The sequence below is a fragment of the Mesoplodon densirostris genome, chromosome 10 (assembly GCF_025265405.1).
Source record: "Mesoplodon densirostris isolate mMesDen1 chromosome 10, mMesDen1 primary haplotype, whole genome shotgun sequence".
Classification (NCBI taxonomy): Eukaryota; Metazoa; Chordata; class Mammalia; order Artiodactyla; family Ziphiidae; genus Mesoplodon; species Mesoplodon densirostris.
The window spans coordinates 64,681,491-64,698,291 of record NC_082670.1 but is presented as its reverse complement, the minus strand read 5'-3'; the positions used below and the strand labels follow the sequence as shown (position 1 = coordinate 64,698,291).

Below are 16,801 nucleotides of genomic sequence, written 5' to 3'. Positions count from 1 at the left end.
TATTTGAAAACAAGCAAAAGACATAAACACTTAACTGAATATGATATATAGTAAGAAAATAAGCACATAAAAATGTTCAATATCATTAGCAGTTAGGAAAATGCAAACTAAAACCACACTGTGATATCACTAAACACCTATCAGAATGCCTAAATAAAAAACAGTAACAACATGAAATATTGGCAAGAATGTAGAGAAACTGGATCACTCATACACTGCTGGTGGGGATGTAAAACGGTTCAGCTGACTCTGGTAAACTGTTCACCAGTTTCTTAAAACAGTAAGCCAAGGGCTTCCCTGGTAGCACAGTGGTTAAGAATCCACCTGCCAATGCAGGGGACACGGGGTAGAGCCCTGGTACAGGAAAATCCCACATGCCGTGGAGCAACTAAGCCCATGCACCACAACTATTGAGCTCACGTGCCACAACTACTGAAGCCCGCGCGCCTAGAGCCCGTGATCTGCAACAAGAGAAGCCACCACAACGAGAAGCCCATGCACCACAACGAAGAGTAGCCACAGCTCGCCGCAACTAAAGAAAGCAATGAAGACCCAATGCAGCCAAAAATAAATAAAATAAAATTTAAAACAAACAAACAAACAAAACAAACAGTAAGCCAGGAGTTTCCATATCAATAGTGAAGAAAATTCTCCATGGGTCTCCTGCACTTCTGCATGTCTTGTGAAGAGACATTGACAGCTTTTGCTCCCATCTATCTTTTTGTCGATGTTTATATAGCAAACAGCTTTGGAAAATAAAATGTCTCCCTCCAGGGATAGGGCAGACTTATTTTCCAACAAGGATACTAAAGATAATGTCTCCTTCTGGGAGTAAAGGTTGGGCAGGTTTGCCAGCACCCTTGTAAAAATAGGGGCTCCCTCATGATGGGGCTCCTCAGCAGTGACACAAACTGCATCATTGTGTGCACAGCATCCACCTGGGCCTGCATCCAGCCTGCTCCCTCCACCACCACAGAACTTGGGAGTCAAGGGGAACCAACTCAAACATGACCCTCGTGCTGTCTGCTGTGGGTAAAAAAGTCCATTGTCTCTGATCCAGTATCTCATGTCTTCCATCTGCATCTATGAAACCAGCAGATTCACTTATTACCTTACAAGTAAGATGAAAGCTTTCAGTTTTAAAAAAATATTTACCGCTAAGTAGTCACTGCTAATTAAGTATTCCCTTCCATAAATACGCCACAATTTGTTTGTCCATTTACATTTGGACATTTCTGCTCTTAAGAACAAACAGACAGAAGCATGGAGTGACACTCTGTCTTCAGGAACAGGTGTTGTTTGTTTGTTTTTGGGGGGAGTGGCTTGCTGCATCTTAGTTCCCCGACTAGGAATCGAAGCTGCACCCTCGGCAGTGAAAGCTCAGAGTCCTAACCACTGGACCGCCAGGGAATTCGCAGGAACAGAGCCGTGTAGCTGACAGGGTCTTGGTGCTCTGGCCTGGTGTCAGGTCGGTGCCTTTGAGGTGGGAGAGCCAAGTTCAGGACATTGGTCCACCAGAGACGTCCTGGCTCCACGTGATATGAAATGGCAAAAGCTCTCCCAGAGATCTCCATCTCAACACTAAGACCCAGCTCCACTCAATGACCAGCAAGCTACAGTGATGGACACCCTATGCCAAACAACTAGCAAGACAGGAACACAACCCCACCCACTAGCAGAGAGGCTGCCTAAAATCATAATACAGTCCAAACACCCCAAAACACACCACCGGATGCAGTCCTGCCCACCAGAAAGACAAGATCCAGCCTCATCCACCAGAACACAAGCACTAGTCCCCTCCACCAGGAAGCCTACACAACCCGCTGAACCAACCTCAGCTACTAGGGGCAGACACCAAAAGCAATGGGAACTACGAACCTGCAGCCTGCAAAAAGGAGATACCAAACACAGTAAGTTAAGCAAAGTGAGAAGACAGAGAAACACAGAGCAGATGAAGGAGCAAGGTAAAAATCCACCAAACTAAACAAATGAAGAGGAAATAGGCAGTCTACCTGAAAAAGAATTCAGCGTAATGATAGTAAAGATGATCCAAAACCTTGGAAACAGAATGTAGAAAATCAAGAAATGTTTAACAAGGAATGAGAAGAACTAAAGAGCAAACAAAAAATGATGAACAACACAATAAATCAAATTTAAAATTCTCTAGAAGGAATCAATAGCAGAATAACTGAGGCAGAAGAATGGATAAGTGACCTGGAAGATAAAATAGTGGAAATAACTATTGCAGAGCAGAATAAAGAAAAAATAATGAAAAGAATTGAGGACAGCCTCAGAGAACACTGGGACAACGTTAAATGCATCAACATTTGAATTATAGGGGTCCCAGAAGAAGAAGAGAAAAAGAAAGGGACTGAGAAAATATTTGAAGAGATTATAGTTGAAAATGTCCCTAACATGGGAAAGGAAATAGTCAATCAAGTTCAGGAAGCACAAGGAGTCCCATACAGGATCAATCCAAGGAGAAACATGCCAAGACACATTAATCAAACTATCAAAAATTAGGGCTTCCCTGGTGGCGCAGTGGTTGAGAGTCCACCTGCCGATACAGGGGACACAGGTTCATGCCCCGGTGCAGGAAGACCCCACATGCCGCAGAGCGGCTGGGCCTGTGAGCCATGGCCGCTGAGCCTGCGCATCTGGAGCCTGTGCTCTGCAACGGGAGAGGTCACAACAGTGAGAGGCCCACGTACCACAAAAAAAAAAAAAAAAGAAGAAGAAGAAGAAAGATATAGAGATGACAAGTAAGCACGTCAAAAGATGCTCTAAATCATAAGTTATTAAGGAAATGCAAATTAAAACCACAATGAAATAAAACTACACACCTATTAGAATTGCTAACATTAAAAAGAGCAACCATACTGAGTTGGCAAGGACATGTAAATACTGGAATTCTCATACACTGTGGTGGGAATATAAAATGGTACAACTACTTTGGAAAATAGCTCGTCTGTTCCCTAAAAAGTTAAACATACACCTACTGTAAGACCCAGCAATTCCACTTCTAGGATTTAACCCAAGAGAAATGTTAAAGCATATATCCAAAGATTTATCAAAAATTGTTCATTGCTTTTTTAAAAATTAATTCTGTTTATGAGTTTAAGGGTTGCAAAATGGAGCTTTCCTAATTCTATGGTTTCTCTGGTATTTATTAGCTATGAAACTTCTATAAAGAAAAACTTTGCCTAATCAGCTATTTGATTACCCTGTATATTAAACAATGGATAAATACTGATTTTGTTCCCTTATTGAACAATTTTCAGGAAAATGACTGCATGACCCAGAAATTTGCTAAATTGGGACTGATAAGTGTTGTTGTTTTTTTAAAAATAATCACGAACTCAACTTTTTTCACAGTGATATTTTAATATATTGCAGTCTTTATTACTTTTTTTTTTTTTTTTCCGCTACGCGGGCCTCTCACTGTTGCGGCCTCTCCTCTTGCAGAGCACAGGCTCCGGACGCGCAGGCTCAGCAGCCATGGCTCACGGGCCCAGCCGCTCCACGGCATGTGGGATCATCCTGGACCGGGGCACGAACCTGTGTCCCCTGCATCGGCAGGCGGACTCTCAACCACTGCACCACCAGGGAAGCCCCAGTCTTTATTACTTTTAATGCTCAAAATTCCATCTTGGGCCACTAGAAACTCCTTCCAGTTGACTCTTGTGTTCTTCTGACATGACCTTAACAGTTTCCAGTAATTTCTTTGCTTTCAGGAATGACAGTATGCCCCAGGTTCTCAATGTGTTCATCTCCTGGCCTGAATGTAGAGCTGTGCCCAAGACCAAGAGGCTGTTTATAGAAGGGGCCATGGTTCCTTTTAGTGGAAAACGGCATTTGGGGATTAAAATCTGAGTGGATTTTCAGTAGACAGAACTATAAAATAAATAATTTCTTTATAAAAAAAGAATAAATCATGAGTTCATCTTGACACTTGATTTAAATTAAGGATGACAAGATTTTACTTTTATAATTGTATGTTTTCTTTTATGCTGAAAATTTTGGTTCCTATTGCAATTTGCATAATTACTACCTTGCTATTACTTTCATACATATATATGTGTAAATATATGTCAACAGCAACACAGTAACTAACACTGACAAGAACACAACACAGTTGAATATTTCTTAATGGGGTTATTTTAGTCCTTGAAATATCGATATATCCCAATAGAATATAGTTTCCAGGACCCTCTGCGGAAACCAAAATCCATGGATGCTCAAATCCCATAGTCAGCTCTCACTCAGTATTCACGCAGTTCTGCATCTGAGGATTCAACCAACCACAGACTGTAGTACTGCCCATATTCACTGAAAAAAATCCACATATAAGTGGACCTGCACAGTTCGACCCTATGTTGTTCAAGGATCAACTGTACTGCCAAACACAGTGTTCTTTAAACACTTCAGTATCTAGTCTCTGGAGAGTTATCTTACAAACTTGGTATCAGATTATTTTTCAGTATTTAGAGACTGCTTTATTTTTATCATTTTTATTTAATTTTATTTTTAATTATATAAAAACATTCACCTGGCTCTTAAATCTAAATCATAAAACAGGCACTTTCAGAGAAGTGGAGCTTTCATCCCTACCCCTGATCCCTATTCCCTTCCATTCCCTATAAAATGCCATTTTGTTCATTTTTAATTTATCCTTCTTTCTTTGTGAAAATATTAATAAATGCATGTATCTTTCCTGTTTTCTCCCTCTTTCTTATACAAAAGGTAGTAAACTATAAGTACTGTTCTGCACCTTGCTTTTCTCAGGATAATTTAATGTCTTGGAGGTCACTCCATGGCTGTGTATAGAGAGGCTCTTTGTTCATTCTCACAGCCGCAGAATCCTCCACCATGGGCATTACAGCTGGAAGAATTCTAAAGATGTCCCTCTGCCAAGATTCCCACCCCCCTGGTTATTCAAACACTAATCTAAGTACTACAGTGAAGGGAGTTTAAGGATGTAAAGTCCCAATTCAATTACCCTCGAATTATGTAGGTTATCTGCATGAGCCTGACCCAATCAGCTGAAACCTTTAAAAGCAGAGTTTTCTCCTGCTGGTAGCAGAAGAGTGAGGTCGAAGACATTTGAGTTGGGTGGAAAGGATTCAAGGTATAAAGAGTGCTCCTACTAGCCTCCAGGAAGAAAGCAAATAGTTCTGCTGTGGATTGTCACTGGAGAGGAAGTATGGCCTCTAGACCCAGACGAAAAACAGCCAGGAAATGGGGACCTTGGTCCTACAGCTGCAAAGGAATGAACTCTGCCAACAATCAGTGAGCTTGCAGAAGACCCCAGCCTCAGATGAGGATTGTAGCACCGGCCAGCACCTGCACTTCAACCCTGTGAGACATGAGCAGAGGCTCTAGCTACAAAGAGCCTGGACTCCTGACCCACGGGAACTGTCAGATTAATACACTGTGTGGTGTCTTAAACCACCGAGTCTGTGGTAATTTGTTACGGCAGGAAGAGATAACTGACACAAGGGTGACCACAGTTCTCCAGCCAGTCTGTTGTTTATAGAGTTTTTTACTGTAACAAATACTGCCTCATGCACGTGTCATGTCACTTCTTCACTAAGAACAGATCATTGGACACTGTATCCTAGAAGTGAGATGGCTGGGACAAAGGGTAAAAATATGCCATTTTTCTAGATATTGCCAAATTCCTCTTCATAGTAGTTTAAATATTTTGCATTCCCACCAGCAATATACGACAGTGCTGGCCTCTCCACAGCCTCACCAACAGAATACACTGCAGACACTGCCAATGTACGGAGTGGGAAACAATATTCAGTGTAGTTTCTCTTTTAGTGAGGAGTAATGATGTGTTTTCTTCTTATAATAAGGAAGATTTAGCATTTACTCATAGGTTTAAGAGTCATCCTCGGGCTTCCCTGGTGGCGCAGTGGTTAAGAATCCACCTGCCAATGCAGGGGACACGGGTTCGAGCCCTGGTCTGGGAAGATCCCACATGCCGCGAAGCAGCTAAGCCCGTGCACCACAACTACTGAGCCTGTGCTCTACATCCCGCGAGCCACAACTACTGAGTCCGCGAGCCACAACTACTGAAGCCCGCACGCCTAGAGCCCATGCTCTGCAGCAAGAGACGCCACCGCAGTGAGAAGCCCACGCACCGCAACGAAGAGTAGCCCCCGCTCGCCGCAACTAGAGAAAGCCCGTGCGCAGCAATGAAGACCCAACGCAGCCAAAAAAACAAAATGAATAAACTAAAAAAAAAATTAAAAAGTCATTCTCACTCCTTTTTCCATGAACTGTCTGTTTATAACTTTAGTCTGTTTCTGCTGAGTTCCTTTTATCTGCTGGTGAGTTTTGGCTTCTGAGTTCCATGTTAGAGTTCCATGTTTCCTTAAATATCTGGTGATACTTGGTTGTCCATTTATATTTTAAGAGGATGCACTGAAGTATTGTTGGAATGTCTGTGTGCAGGAGCGGGGCTTATGACTGATGGGCTCCAATACAGGAATATCAGGCAAGGCTTCCCGAGCTACAGTAGGAGACACCCAAACGTCAGCCCCTGTGGGGCTTTTACTCGGGATGGATAAGCTTCCCTGAAATGAATCTCTAAACTCTGGTCAAGAGCATGCAAGCTAGGCTGCCAAGAGCCTGCAAGCCAAGGAGGGGTACAGGGCAGAACTCCTCACCTTTGACAGTAAGCAGGCTTTTCTACGATCCTCATTAGAGGACCTCACAAAGCACCTCATCTCCCTCTGATCTGTCTCAAACCCCACATCTGCGGCCTTTCCGGTTCAAACCACCCAGAACACATCGCAAGTCTCCTGCTGCCGTGGAAGAGGCAGAGTGTCCTGGATGTTCAGGGCTGGGAATCAAATCTCCATGCAAATTTCCATCAATCCTCCTATCTTGAGTCTCACCTCCCTCTCACCACTGCCTTCGAAGGTACCTTTACACTCCCCCTTCCCAACCTTTCAAGAGTTCTGCCAGGCAGTGATCATGTCTCCTCCCAGCCTTTCCCTCTGCAGACATTAAAGGATCTCAGTCATCTCCATTCTGCTAAAACAGTGAACGTTCATCTGTCAGCTTTCCAGCTTACCAAAGGCAAAGACAGGTGACAACGCTCGTCTGCCTTAGCCATTTTTCCCTTTCCATTTGTGGTTTTGTGACTTTTTAACTCCTTTACTCGCAGTTTAATACAGCATCAGAAGGGGGCATGTTCAAGGAGAAGATGACTTCTGAGATTTCTTCAATTAGAAAGCCTCCTCCATCAGTTCCTTTCCTCCTCCTGGAGTTCCTGGAACTCTGCATGTGAGGTCTCTTGGACCCACACTCCACCTTTCTTATTGTTTCCACGTGAGTTTCCCGTGTCTTTGTAAACAGCTCTGTGTGGGTCAATGTGTCCTTTCAAAGCACTAATGCCGTCCCCAGAAGAGGCCATTTTCTTTCAGTTCTGCTGAATTTCAGAAAACTGCCTCTCCACAGAGTTTTCATTCCTTGTTCGTTAAAATTCTGTCGATTCCACTAGTTCTGCTTCAGTAAGAGCTGCCTGTTCTTGTCCTTCCTCCTTCAAGTACTTGCAGTGTCTCCTTCAGTGGACTGTGACCAATCCTTGATTGCCCAAGACATCCCCCCCACTGACTCGGACCTGATCAGGCTGGGTTGTAGCAAAGAAGCAGGCGAGGAGGGGGACCTGTTCTCTCCAAGTGCTGGCGAATGAGGTCATCTCCCTGCAGCCTCGCAGACTGGGGCACACTGACCCCCAATTCGGTCCCGCTCCAGATCCCCTGGGGATGGGAGTGCTGGTCCCAACGACCACACACAGACAGCACCTGCATTTTGGATCCCACAGAAGCCCCAAGATCTGCTATTTCCCCAGGCTTAGAGCACAGGGCGTCATCCCTGCCCCACAGCACAGGAAGAATGGGGCCCACTCTTAACTCTCCTGCAAGGCTAAGCCTTGCCTTCCAGGCACCCCACCCCTACACTCTCCAGAGAGAGCACAGCGGAGGTCAGGGTGTGCATTCAGGCCACCATCTTCCCATCACGGTCAAAGTTTCTAAATATTCACTCAGGGACACAGAAATCACAGCAATTTCCTGGGAGGACCAAGCCTGTCCCGCTCAGGCCCTCATGGTCCACGTGATTTAGTTCTTTTCAGTTAGACAGTTTCTGAGTTGGTCTTAGGAGGGGGAGTTGAGACAGGATGATCGGAGTGGCTCTCAAAAGTAGCAACCATTAGACTGAACAGAAACCTGAACGAGCTGAGGAGGCCAGCCACACACATATCTCGGGGAAGTGCACTGTGGGCACAGGGAACCCCCGAGGGGAGTGTAAAAGGTTAGTGTGTGCAGAAAGCAACAAGAAGAACTTTGAGCTGGCGTGGAGAGGGTGCCAGGAGGAGCTATAGAAGACAAGGGCTGAGAGGAGGGCAGGGGTGAGATGAAGTCGGGCAGAGCAGCCCACGGTCAGAGCCTGGGGTATTATTTCAGCACAACAGGAGAGGAGAGACTGAGCAGGGAAGAAACAAAAGCTGATTCACACTGGGTAAGAGACACTCCAGCTGCTACACGGAGACCAGACGGTGAGTCCAAGAAATGATGGAAGAACATCTGCTGAGAAACTATATTTTTTGCCCTGGAGAAAAATGACAGTCAACACAAGGAGAGATGAGAGGCAGCAAAGCCAGCGATGAGGCCTTTACCGACAGACAAGAGCAACTTCTGCTTGCAGCCCTGATGGACTAACAGGATCAGTGCACACCCTCCCCCCGAAAACAAGTAACAAATAGACAAAAACATATGAGATGTCAGAATCAGGACACTGGACATCAAACAACAAAGGACAGGGATCCCTGAGAGATGGGAACTGAAGGCGGCTTGTCAGGAGCTTCCACATGACCTTCACCTAGAAGGGATTCACCTGCAATGCAATGACACGCTACAGGCAGGTATCAAGGAAGAATCTAACAGAAAACTACAAATGCCTTCCAAGTGATGAATATGCTCAATTTAAGTCATGTGCCCATGGACTGATATTGATATGTGGCAGAACCTGTGTGAAAGGACATTTTCAAAGATAAGATACATAAAATTGCATTAGGGATCAGCACCAAGGGGAACATCTGTAATCAGATTTGATCATGAGACTCTCACTTTGACCTCTAATTACACAAAATGTTCTCTCTCCCCCCACAAAAGAATTCTACTCTTCTCACTAGACCTATATTTCAAAAACTTATACTCAATTATTAGCAGTATGTAATTTTTTAAAATTTTATTGAAGTATAGTTAATTTACAATGTTGTGTTAATTTCTGCTGTACAGCAAAGTTACTCAGTTATACACATATATATACTCTTTTTCATATTCTTTTTCATTATGGTTTATCACAGGATATTGTATATAGTTCTCTGTCCTATACAGTAGGACCTAGTTGCTTATCCATTCTATATATAATAGTTTGCATCTGCTAATCCATCCCAGGGATGGATTGGGAGTAGTATATTTTTTATTATGTCAATAAAAAAATTTGTGGAAATTTGTTTTCTCTCTTATAATAGAAGTACATACATAATATCCACAATTTTGCTTCTTTTTTTTTAACATCTTTATTGGAGTATAATTGCTTTACAATGGTGTGTTAGTTGCTGCTGTATAAAAAAGTGAATCAGCTATACATATACATATATCCCCATATCCCCTCCCTCTTGCGTCTCCCTCCCACCCTCCCTATCCCACCCCTCTAGGTGGTCAGAAAGCACTGAGCTGATCTCCCTGTGCTATGCGGCTGCTTCCCACTAGCTGTCTATTTTACATTTGGTAGTGTCTATATGTCCATGCCACTCTCTCACTTCGTCCAGGCTTCCCCGTGTCCTCAAGTCCATTCTCTATGTCTGCGTCTTTATTCCTGTCCTGCTCCCAGGTTCTTCAGAATGATTTGGGGTTTTTTTAGATTCCATATATATGTGTCAGCAATTTTGCTTCTTGACCCGTAAATCCTAAAACATTTACTCCCTGTTTCCAGGAGTAAGTTTTCTAGTTCCTAACCTAGACCAATCTCAGCAATTCTAGGATCTCCCCAGTATCCTACAATAAGTAAAAAGCCAGATCGAGAAATAGGCGATAAACCATATGTTCAAGAGCATGGACCAGACAGTTTCAAAAACGTCAATGGAGAAGCATCAGAGGATGAAGGGAACCTGAGGTGCATCAGGACAGCTTCTCCTTTTAGAGGAAGGAGGTGAGACCTAGAGACAGTGAGAGATCTGCCTAGTCAAGGACCAGTCCATGTACTCCTTATCCTCGCCCTGCCTCTTCCTCTGCTTTTCTAGGCTGCTCCTCTGGGCTTTCAGCTACTCATTCCAGAAGCTCACACAAATCAGAACTATGACCAAACCACCAGTCAAGAACGCCTTGCAAAAATGTAAACCAGAACCAACTTTAACACCCTGCCTTGGACTGTACTCAGATCTAGGAAACTCCAAGCACTTCCCAACACCCTGCTTCAGTGTTTCCAAGCTGAGGTGACAAGTGAAACATTAAACCCTTGGAAAAATCTAGGAAAAAAAATTTGAATACCAGGTACATAGGGGCCAAGAAATACTACTAATAAAACTAATAAGCAGGGGTCAAATTGAAGTCATTGGTGAAACTGTCAGAGAAAATCCTACCGTGCTTGGCAGCTGAGAAGCAGCATCTCGTGGTTATGAATCAAAATATACAGAAGAACCAGGAAGGATTTTGCTCTGATGGATGTCGAGGGGCTGTCCAGTAAACGGATAATTGTAGAGACAAAATCCTGTGGGAGACAGTAGAATATTTTTTGAGAAAACATGAAATAAATAGAGCAGTCAACTCTGAGGGTCAATAGACTGTAATAACCAAACAGGTAGCAGAAAATAAAATAATATCAGCTATTGCTTTTGCATTTTTAATTTGTGCTGCTCCCTATACCAAGTCATTAATATGTATGATCTCATTTAAACCTGAAAAGAAGCTATGAAGAGTTGATAATATTATCCCTATTTTAAAGAGGAAAAGGAATCTTGAAAATTTAAGCACTTTGCCCCAATTGACAAAATTGAATTCAAATCCAGGCCAGGCAGATGACAAAGCCTGTTTTTTGTTGTTGTTGTTTTTTTTTTGTGGTATGCGGGCCTCTCACTGCCGTGGACTCTCCCGTTGCGGAGCACAGGCTCCGGACGCGCAGGCTTAGCGGCCATGGCTCATGGGCCTAGCCGCTCCGCGGCATGTGGGATCTTCCCGGACAGGGGCATGAACCCATATCCCCTGCATCGGCAGGCGGACTCTCAACCACTGCGCCACCAGGGAAGCCCACAAAGCCTGCTTCTTAACTCCTCCATCACATGACTAGAAGCGTAGCAATAAATAACTAGAACTGAAAGTCACAACTGCATGGAGGCATGAACTTCTGAGCAAACCTGCACACACAGAGATCACGTCTCTAGTCTACACAGCTGAGGTCCTACAGACATAAAATAAAAACAATAGCCAGTATGGGACACAAAAGAAAAACTTGTATTTCTATAACATTCTTTAATTAAAGGTTTAATACAACACAGAGGAATAAGTGTTGACAAGTATTAGTGTCATTTTCTCTTCTAACAGACAGATTTGTACATCACTTCAGGTGCCTATTGATATGCAAAAAAATGGAATACACATACACAGCGTTAATGAATGTAAGTAGGCAGAAATACGGAATCGTATTGTTAGCAAGATGGCTACAGAGAGCAGGAACGTTAAGTTCCCTAGCGTCCTTGACAGAGGTAAGCACCTAGCAGTGACACTGTGTCCAACATAGATGTAAACAGCTCAATTTTTTGCCGAAGTTCTTTTACATTGAGTGCTATACTGTCAGGCAGGAAGAGCTTACACAGCCAGGTATATGCTTCTCTTTAAGGATGAAGATATATCTATACATCTATATAACTATTTATCTGTACCTCTGCATCAGGCTCACCTAGATCCTGAACCAAATAAACTAATTCATCAATTGGAGTAAAAAACAGAATCAACACCAAGGTGCCTTTGAGTAATAGATCTGTTTCCACCTTTCCAGTCAACAGTAGAAAGCCCATTTCCCCATGGTCAACTCCCAAGTTCTAATTTATACACTGTGGTCCAAGGACCAAAACCACAAATCTGTTTCCCACATTAACATTGCTCCCACACATCCATGTGCCTAATTCCAAATTCAAATACCCACTAGCCATGGACTTAAAAACTGTTCCAGATTATAGAAGACTAGAGAGTCATGATAACTGACTGCAATTCAAGATCTGGAAGTTTTGTTTCACGTTAAAGAACATTACTGGGACAACTGAGAAATCTGAATACGGTCCAGATTAGCAATTTATGTTAAATAAATGTTAGCTTCTTGATTTTTAAATTGATGGCTTATTTTTTAGGGAATATTCAGTGAAGTAATTAGAAGTAAAGGAGCATCAGGTCTGTGACCTCATCTCAAATGGACAGGAACGAACACACACACACAGAGACACACACACACAGACACTCACATGGTAAAAGATAGAAACTATAAAGCAAACAAGGTAAAACGTTAACATCTGGTGAATGTGGGTACAGGATATAGTGCAATTCTTTGTATTGCACATCCAACACTAAACTCGGCACCTACCCTAAGCGTGATAATCCTACTATGAGGGTCATCAATTCAGTAGCCAAACTTAGAAATCTGAGCACCCTCCTTGACTCTTCCTTCCTCTCTCAGGTGTCCAACCGATACCCAATTTCTATGAGAACAACACTCACACTGTCATTGCCCTATTTCAATGTATCCTTATATCTTTCTTGAATTACTGTAGCGGGCTTTGTCTAACTTTGCTTTCTTCCATCTATTCTACAAGTTGCAGCCACAGTGATCTTCCATAAGAGCAAATACATTACTCGCCTATAAAATATCCTCAGCAGTTGCTAAAACCCTTGAGAGAAGCTAAAATCCCTTATCACGGCATACAAGGCCCTTCATGATCTGGCTTTTTATTACCTTTCCAAAATCACTTTTCATACTACCACTCCTCTCATATACTCCCAACAGTCACCATGAGGAAATAAACCAAGGAAGAGGAGAGCACAGGAAAGAGGCAAAGGGAAGCCCAGGATCATTCCAGGGTGATAGCTACTATAACCAGGTACACAGGCTGCCTATTCATAACAAAGTTGGTCAGCAGCCTCCAGGAGAGATCTCTTTAAGGAGAAAAAATTGACAGAATACCTGATGCATCTGAATGCAATTTGAAAACAGAAAGTGATGTAATAAAAGTTTGCTAAATGTTGATCTAACCAAAATTAATGCGCTGAGTCATGAGTGGTGGTTTTGTCCTACTTGAAAATAAGCCCTAGACAAATCTAAGATTTAAAAAATAAACACCAAATGATTAAAAGATCTAGAAGATGCCATGGAAGATACAGATACATATTTATACATATTTAAAATCTCAGATTTGAGAAAATGTTCATAAATAATGTATTAGAAAGGAAGAAAAAAAGCATGAGAAATGTGAATACCAAAAAATGTTAAATTCTATATGGAAATAAAACACTATAAATGAACAAAAAAGAATTGCATAAACCAGGTAAGATAATTGTAGCACATTTTATGGATAAATTGCTAAATTTCTTGATATATAAATATCACTAACAACAACACAAAAAGAACTAAGGAAAATAAAAAAAAAGACTAAGAGCCCTAGAAACAACTGAAACCTCTGATCTCTTCTACATGGAACATTATCCCAGAATAATTTAAGACATTTCAAAATGTACAGAACACAGGATGCAAGTTTCATATAAAGCTATTCTAAGAAGGCAACAAAAAGTGAGAATTAAAGTACTTCAGCCAATGAAGAGTCTCCAACTCCACCCAAGCAAAACAAAAAAATGAAGCAGAGGTAATCTGTAATATAACAGCTCAATCAGAAGGAAGTATCATTAAACAAGCATTTATAGACATAAAAAAGGTCCAAAACAGTTAGTTATACAAGAAAAGAAAGTATAGACACTATGCCTTAGGAACACAGATGCAAAAAAATCCTCAACAAAATATAAGTTGAATCCAGCAATATATTAAAAGTATAATTATTACACTCAAGTGGGATTTATACCAGGAATTCAAGACTGGTTCGATATGTGAAAATCAATCAGTGTAATTCACCATATTAATAGATTAAAAAAGGAAAACCACACAATCACATCAGTTGATAACAAAAAAGCATCTGACAAAATTCAATATCCACTCATGATAAAATCTCTCACCAGACTAGGAATAGAAGGGAACTTCCCCCATCTCAAAAACATCTAGAAAAAAACCTACAGCTAACTACTAAATGTTCAAAGACTTGATGCTTCCTCCCACCCTGAAATTGGGAATTAAGCAAGGCTGTCCCATTATTCATAATCCAATATTTTGCTGAAAGTCACAGGCAGTGTACAATAAGAACAGAAAAGTAAAAGGTATTCAGATTGGAATGGAAGAAATAGTCTCAGATATCAAGACAATATAGAAAAGCCCAAATAATCTACAAAAAAAAAAAAAAACTTCTGAACTAATAAGTGAGTTTTAGCAAGATCTGATATATTTGTATACACTGTAATTTGTACATTCCAGTCATAATAAACAACTGGAAAACAATTTTTTTAAAATAGCTACAACAACAAAAACAAAAGAAATATAGGTATAAACCTAAAAAAAATGCCAAGAATCTGTACACAGTAAACTACAAAACAGTAAGAAAAAAATTTTTAAGATATAAATAAAAGACATTTTCTGTTCATGTATTAAAAGACTCAAGATAGTTAATATATATACATCAATTCTCCCCAAACTGACTCACAGATTTAATGCAATTCCAATCAAAATCCCAGCAGAATTTTTCGTAGATACAGACAAGCTAATTGTAAAATTTATACGTAAAGGCAAAGCAACTAGCATAAGCACAACGATTTGGGGGGAAAAAAGATGGAGAATCACACAATGGTTTTAAGACATTTTAAAAACTACAGTACTCAAAACAATGTGGTACTGACAAAATGACAGACACACAGACTAAGGGGAAACAGTAGAGAGTTCAGAAATATTATAGTCAATTCGTTTATGACAAAAGTACAAAGGCAATTTTGGAAAAAAGTTTTTGCTATAAACAACTGGATATCCACATGCAAAAAACTAAACTTCAACTCACACCTTGCACCATATACAAAAACTAACCCAAAATGGATCATAGAACTGAATGTAAAATGTAAAACCACAAAATCTTAAAAAGAAACAGAGAAAATCTTCATAACCTTAGGTTAGGAAGAATTCTTATATATAAACCAAAATCGCAATCCATAAAGGAAATAATTGATGAACTCAACTTCATCAAACTTAGAATGTCTCCTCTGGAGAGGACACTGTAAGAAAAGATAAGCCACATACTAGGAGAAAGTATTTGTTACCAGAATATATAAAGAACTCTCAAAACTCAACATTAAGAAAAGTATTTTTCAAGGACAAAATATTTAAACAGACATTTCACCAAAGAATGTACACAGATGTCAAATAAACACATGAAAGTATGTTCAATATCATAATCATTACAGTAACACAAATTAAGATCACAAGACACCACAACACATTTATTAGAATGACTAGAATTAAAAATGACAAGTATGTGGAGCAACTAGAATTCTACATACATTGCTTGTGGGAACGCAAAATGGCACAATCATTCTGGAAAATAGTTTGGCAGTTTCATAAAAATGTTAAACACAGGGACTTCCCTGGCGGCGCAGTGGTTAAGAAGCCGCCTGACAATGCAGTGGACACAGGTTCGAGCCCTGGTCCAGGAAGATCCCACATGCCGCAGAGCAACTAAGCCCGTGCACCACAACTACTGAGCCTGCGCTCTAGAACCCACGAGCCTCAACTACTGAGCCTACGTGCCACAGCTACTGAAGCCTGTGTGCCTAGAGCCCATGCTCTGTGACGAGAAGCCACTGCAGTGAGAAGCCCATGCACTGCAACGAAGAGTAGCCCCCGCTCACCACAACTAGAGAAAGCTGCATGCAGCAATGAAGACCCAACGCAGCCAAAAGAAAAAAATCAAACACATATCTATCGTATATGCCCCAACAACTGCATATCATTTCACTTAATGAAAACTTATGTTCACTGAAAAATCTACATGTAAAAGTTGATAGCAACATTACTCAGAGTCAAAAATTGGAAACAATCCTTAAGTCCCTGAACGGGTACATGGATAAATAAACTGTGGTATATCCACATAAAGGAATAGTACTCAGGAATCAAAAGGAATGAACTAACAGTACACACAACAATACAGAGGAATCTCAGCTGCATGATGTTAAGTAAAAGAAACCAGTCTCAAAGATTACATACTATAAAAAAAAAAAAAAGATTACATACTATAGGATCCCATTTATATAACATTCTGGAAAAGGTAAAACCATACGGGCATCACTGAATGCCAGGGACTGGGATGGGACATGGTTTACCTAAAAAAGGGAGCAGCACAAGGTCATTCTTTGGGATGTTGGAATTGTTCTGTATCCTTCTTGTGGTGGTGACAAGAGTCTATGCATGTGTTAATCCTCGTACAACTACACTCCAAAAAAATATGAATTGCATTGTGTATAAATTTTATATATAAATCAATACATATACACACACAATCAGGCAAATTCAAGCAAAAATGAAAGCAGAAAGTTTGTTCCTGATATACAAAGAATTACATAATGATTTTTCCTGATATATACGATAGAATTTA

At 41.1% G+C, this 16,801-nt stretch overlaps 1 protein-coding gene across 6 annotated transcripts in view; it reads right to left on the bottom strand.

Moving 5' to 3' along the window:
- The window catches only part of ULK4 (unc-51 like kinase 4), a 535,263-nt gene that overhangs the window by 387,386 nt on the left and 131,076 nt on the right, over positions 1-16,801 (bottom strand). For all 6 annotated transcript variants that reach the window (XM_060110747.1, XM_060110746.1, XM_060110750.1 and 3 more), the window contains one exon: positions 10,661-10,788. In XM_060110747.1, coding sequence (XP_059966730.1) covers positions 10,661-10,788 — 128 coding nt within the window. The remainder of the gene's footprint in view (positions 1-10,660; positions 10,789-16,801) is intronic.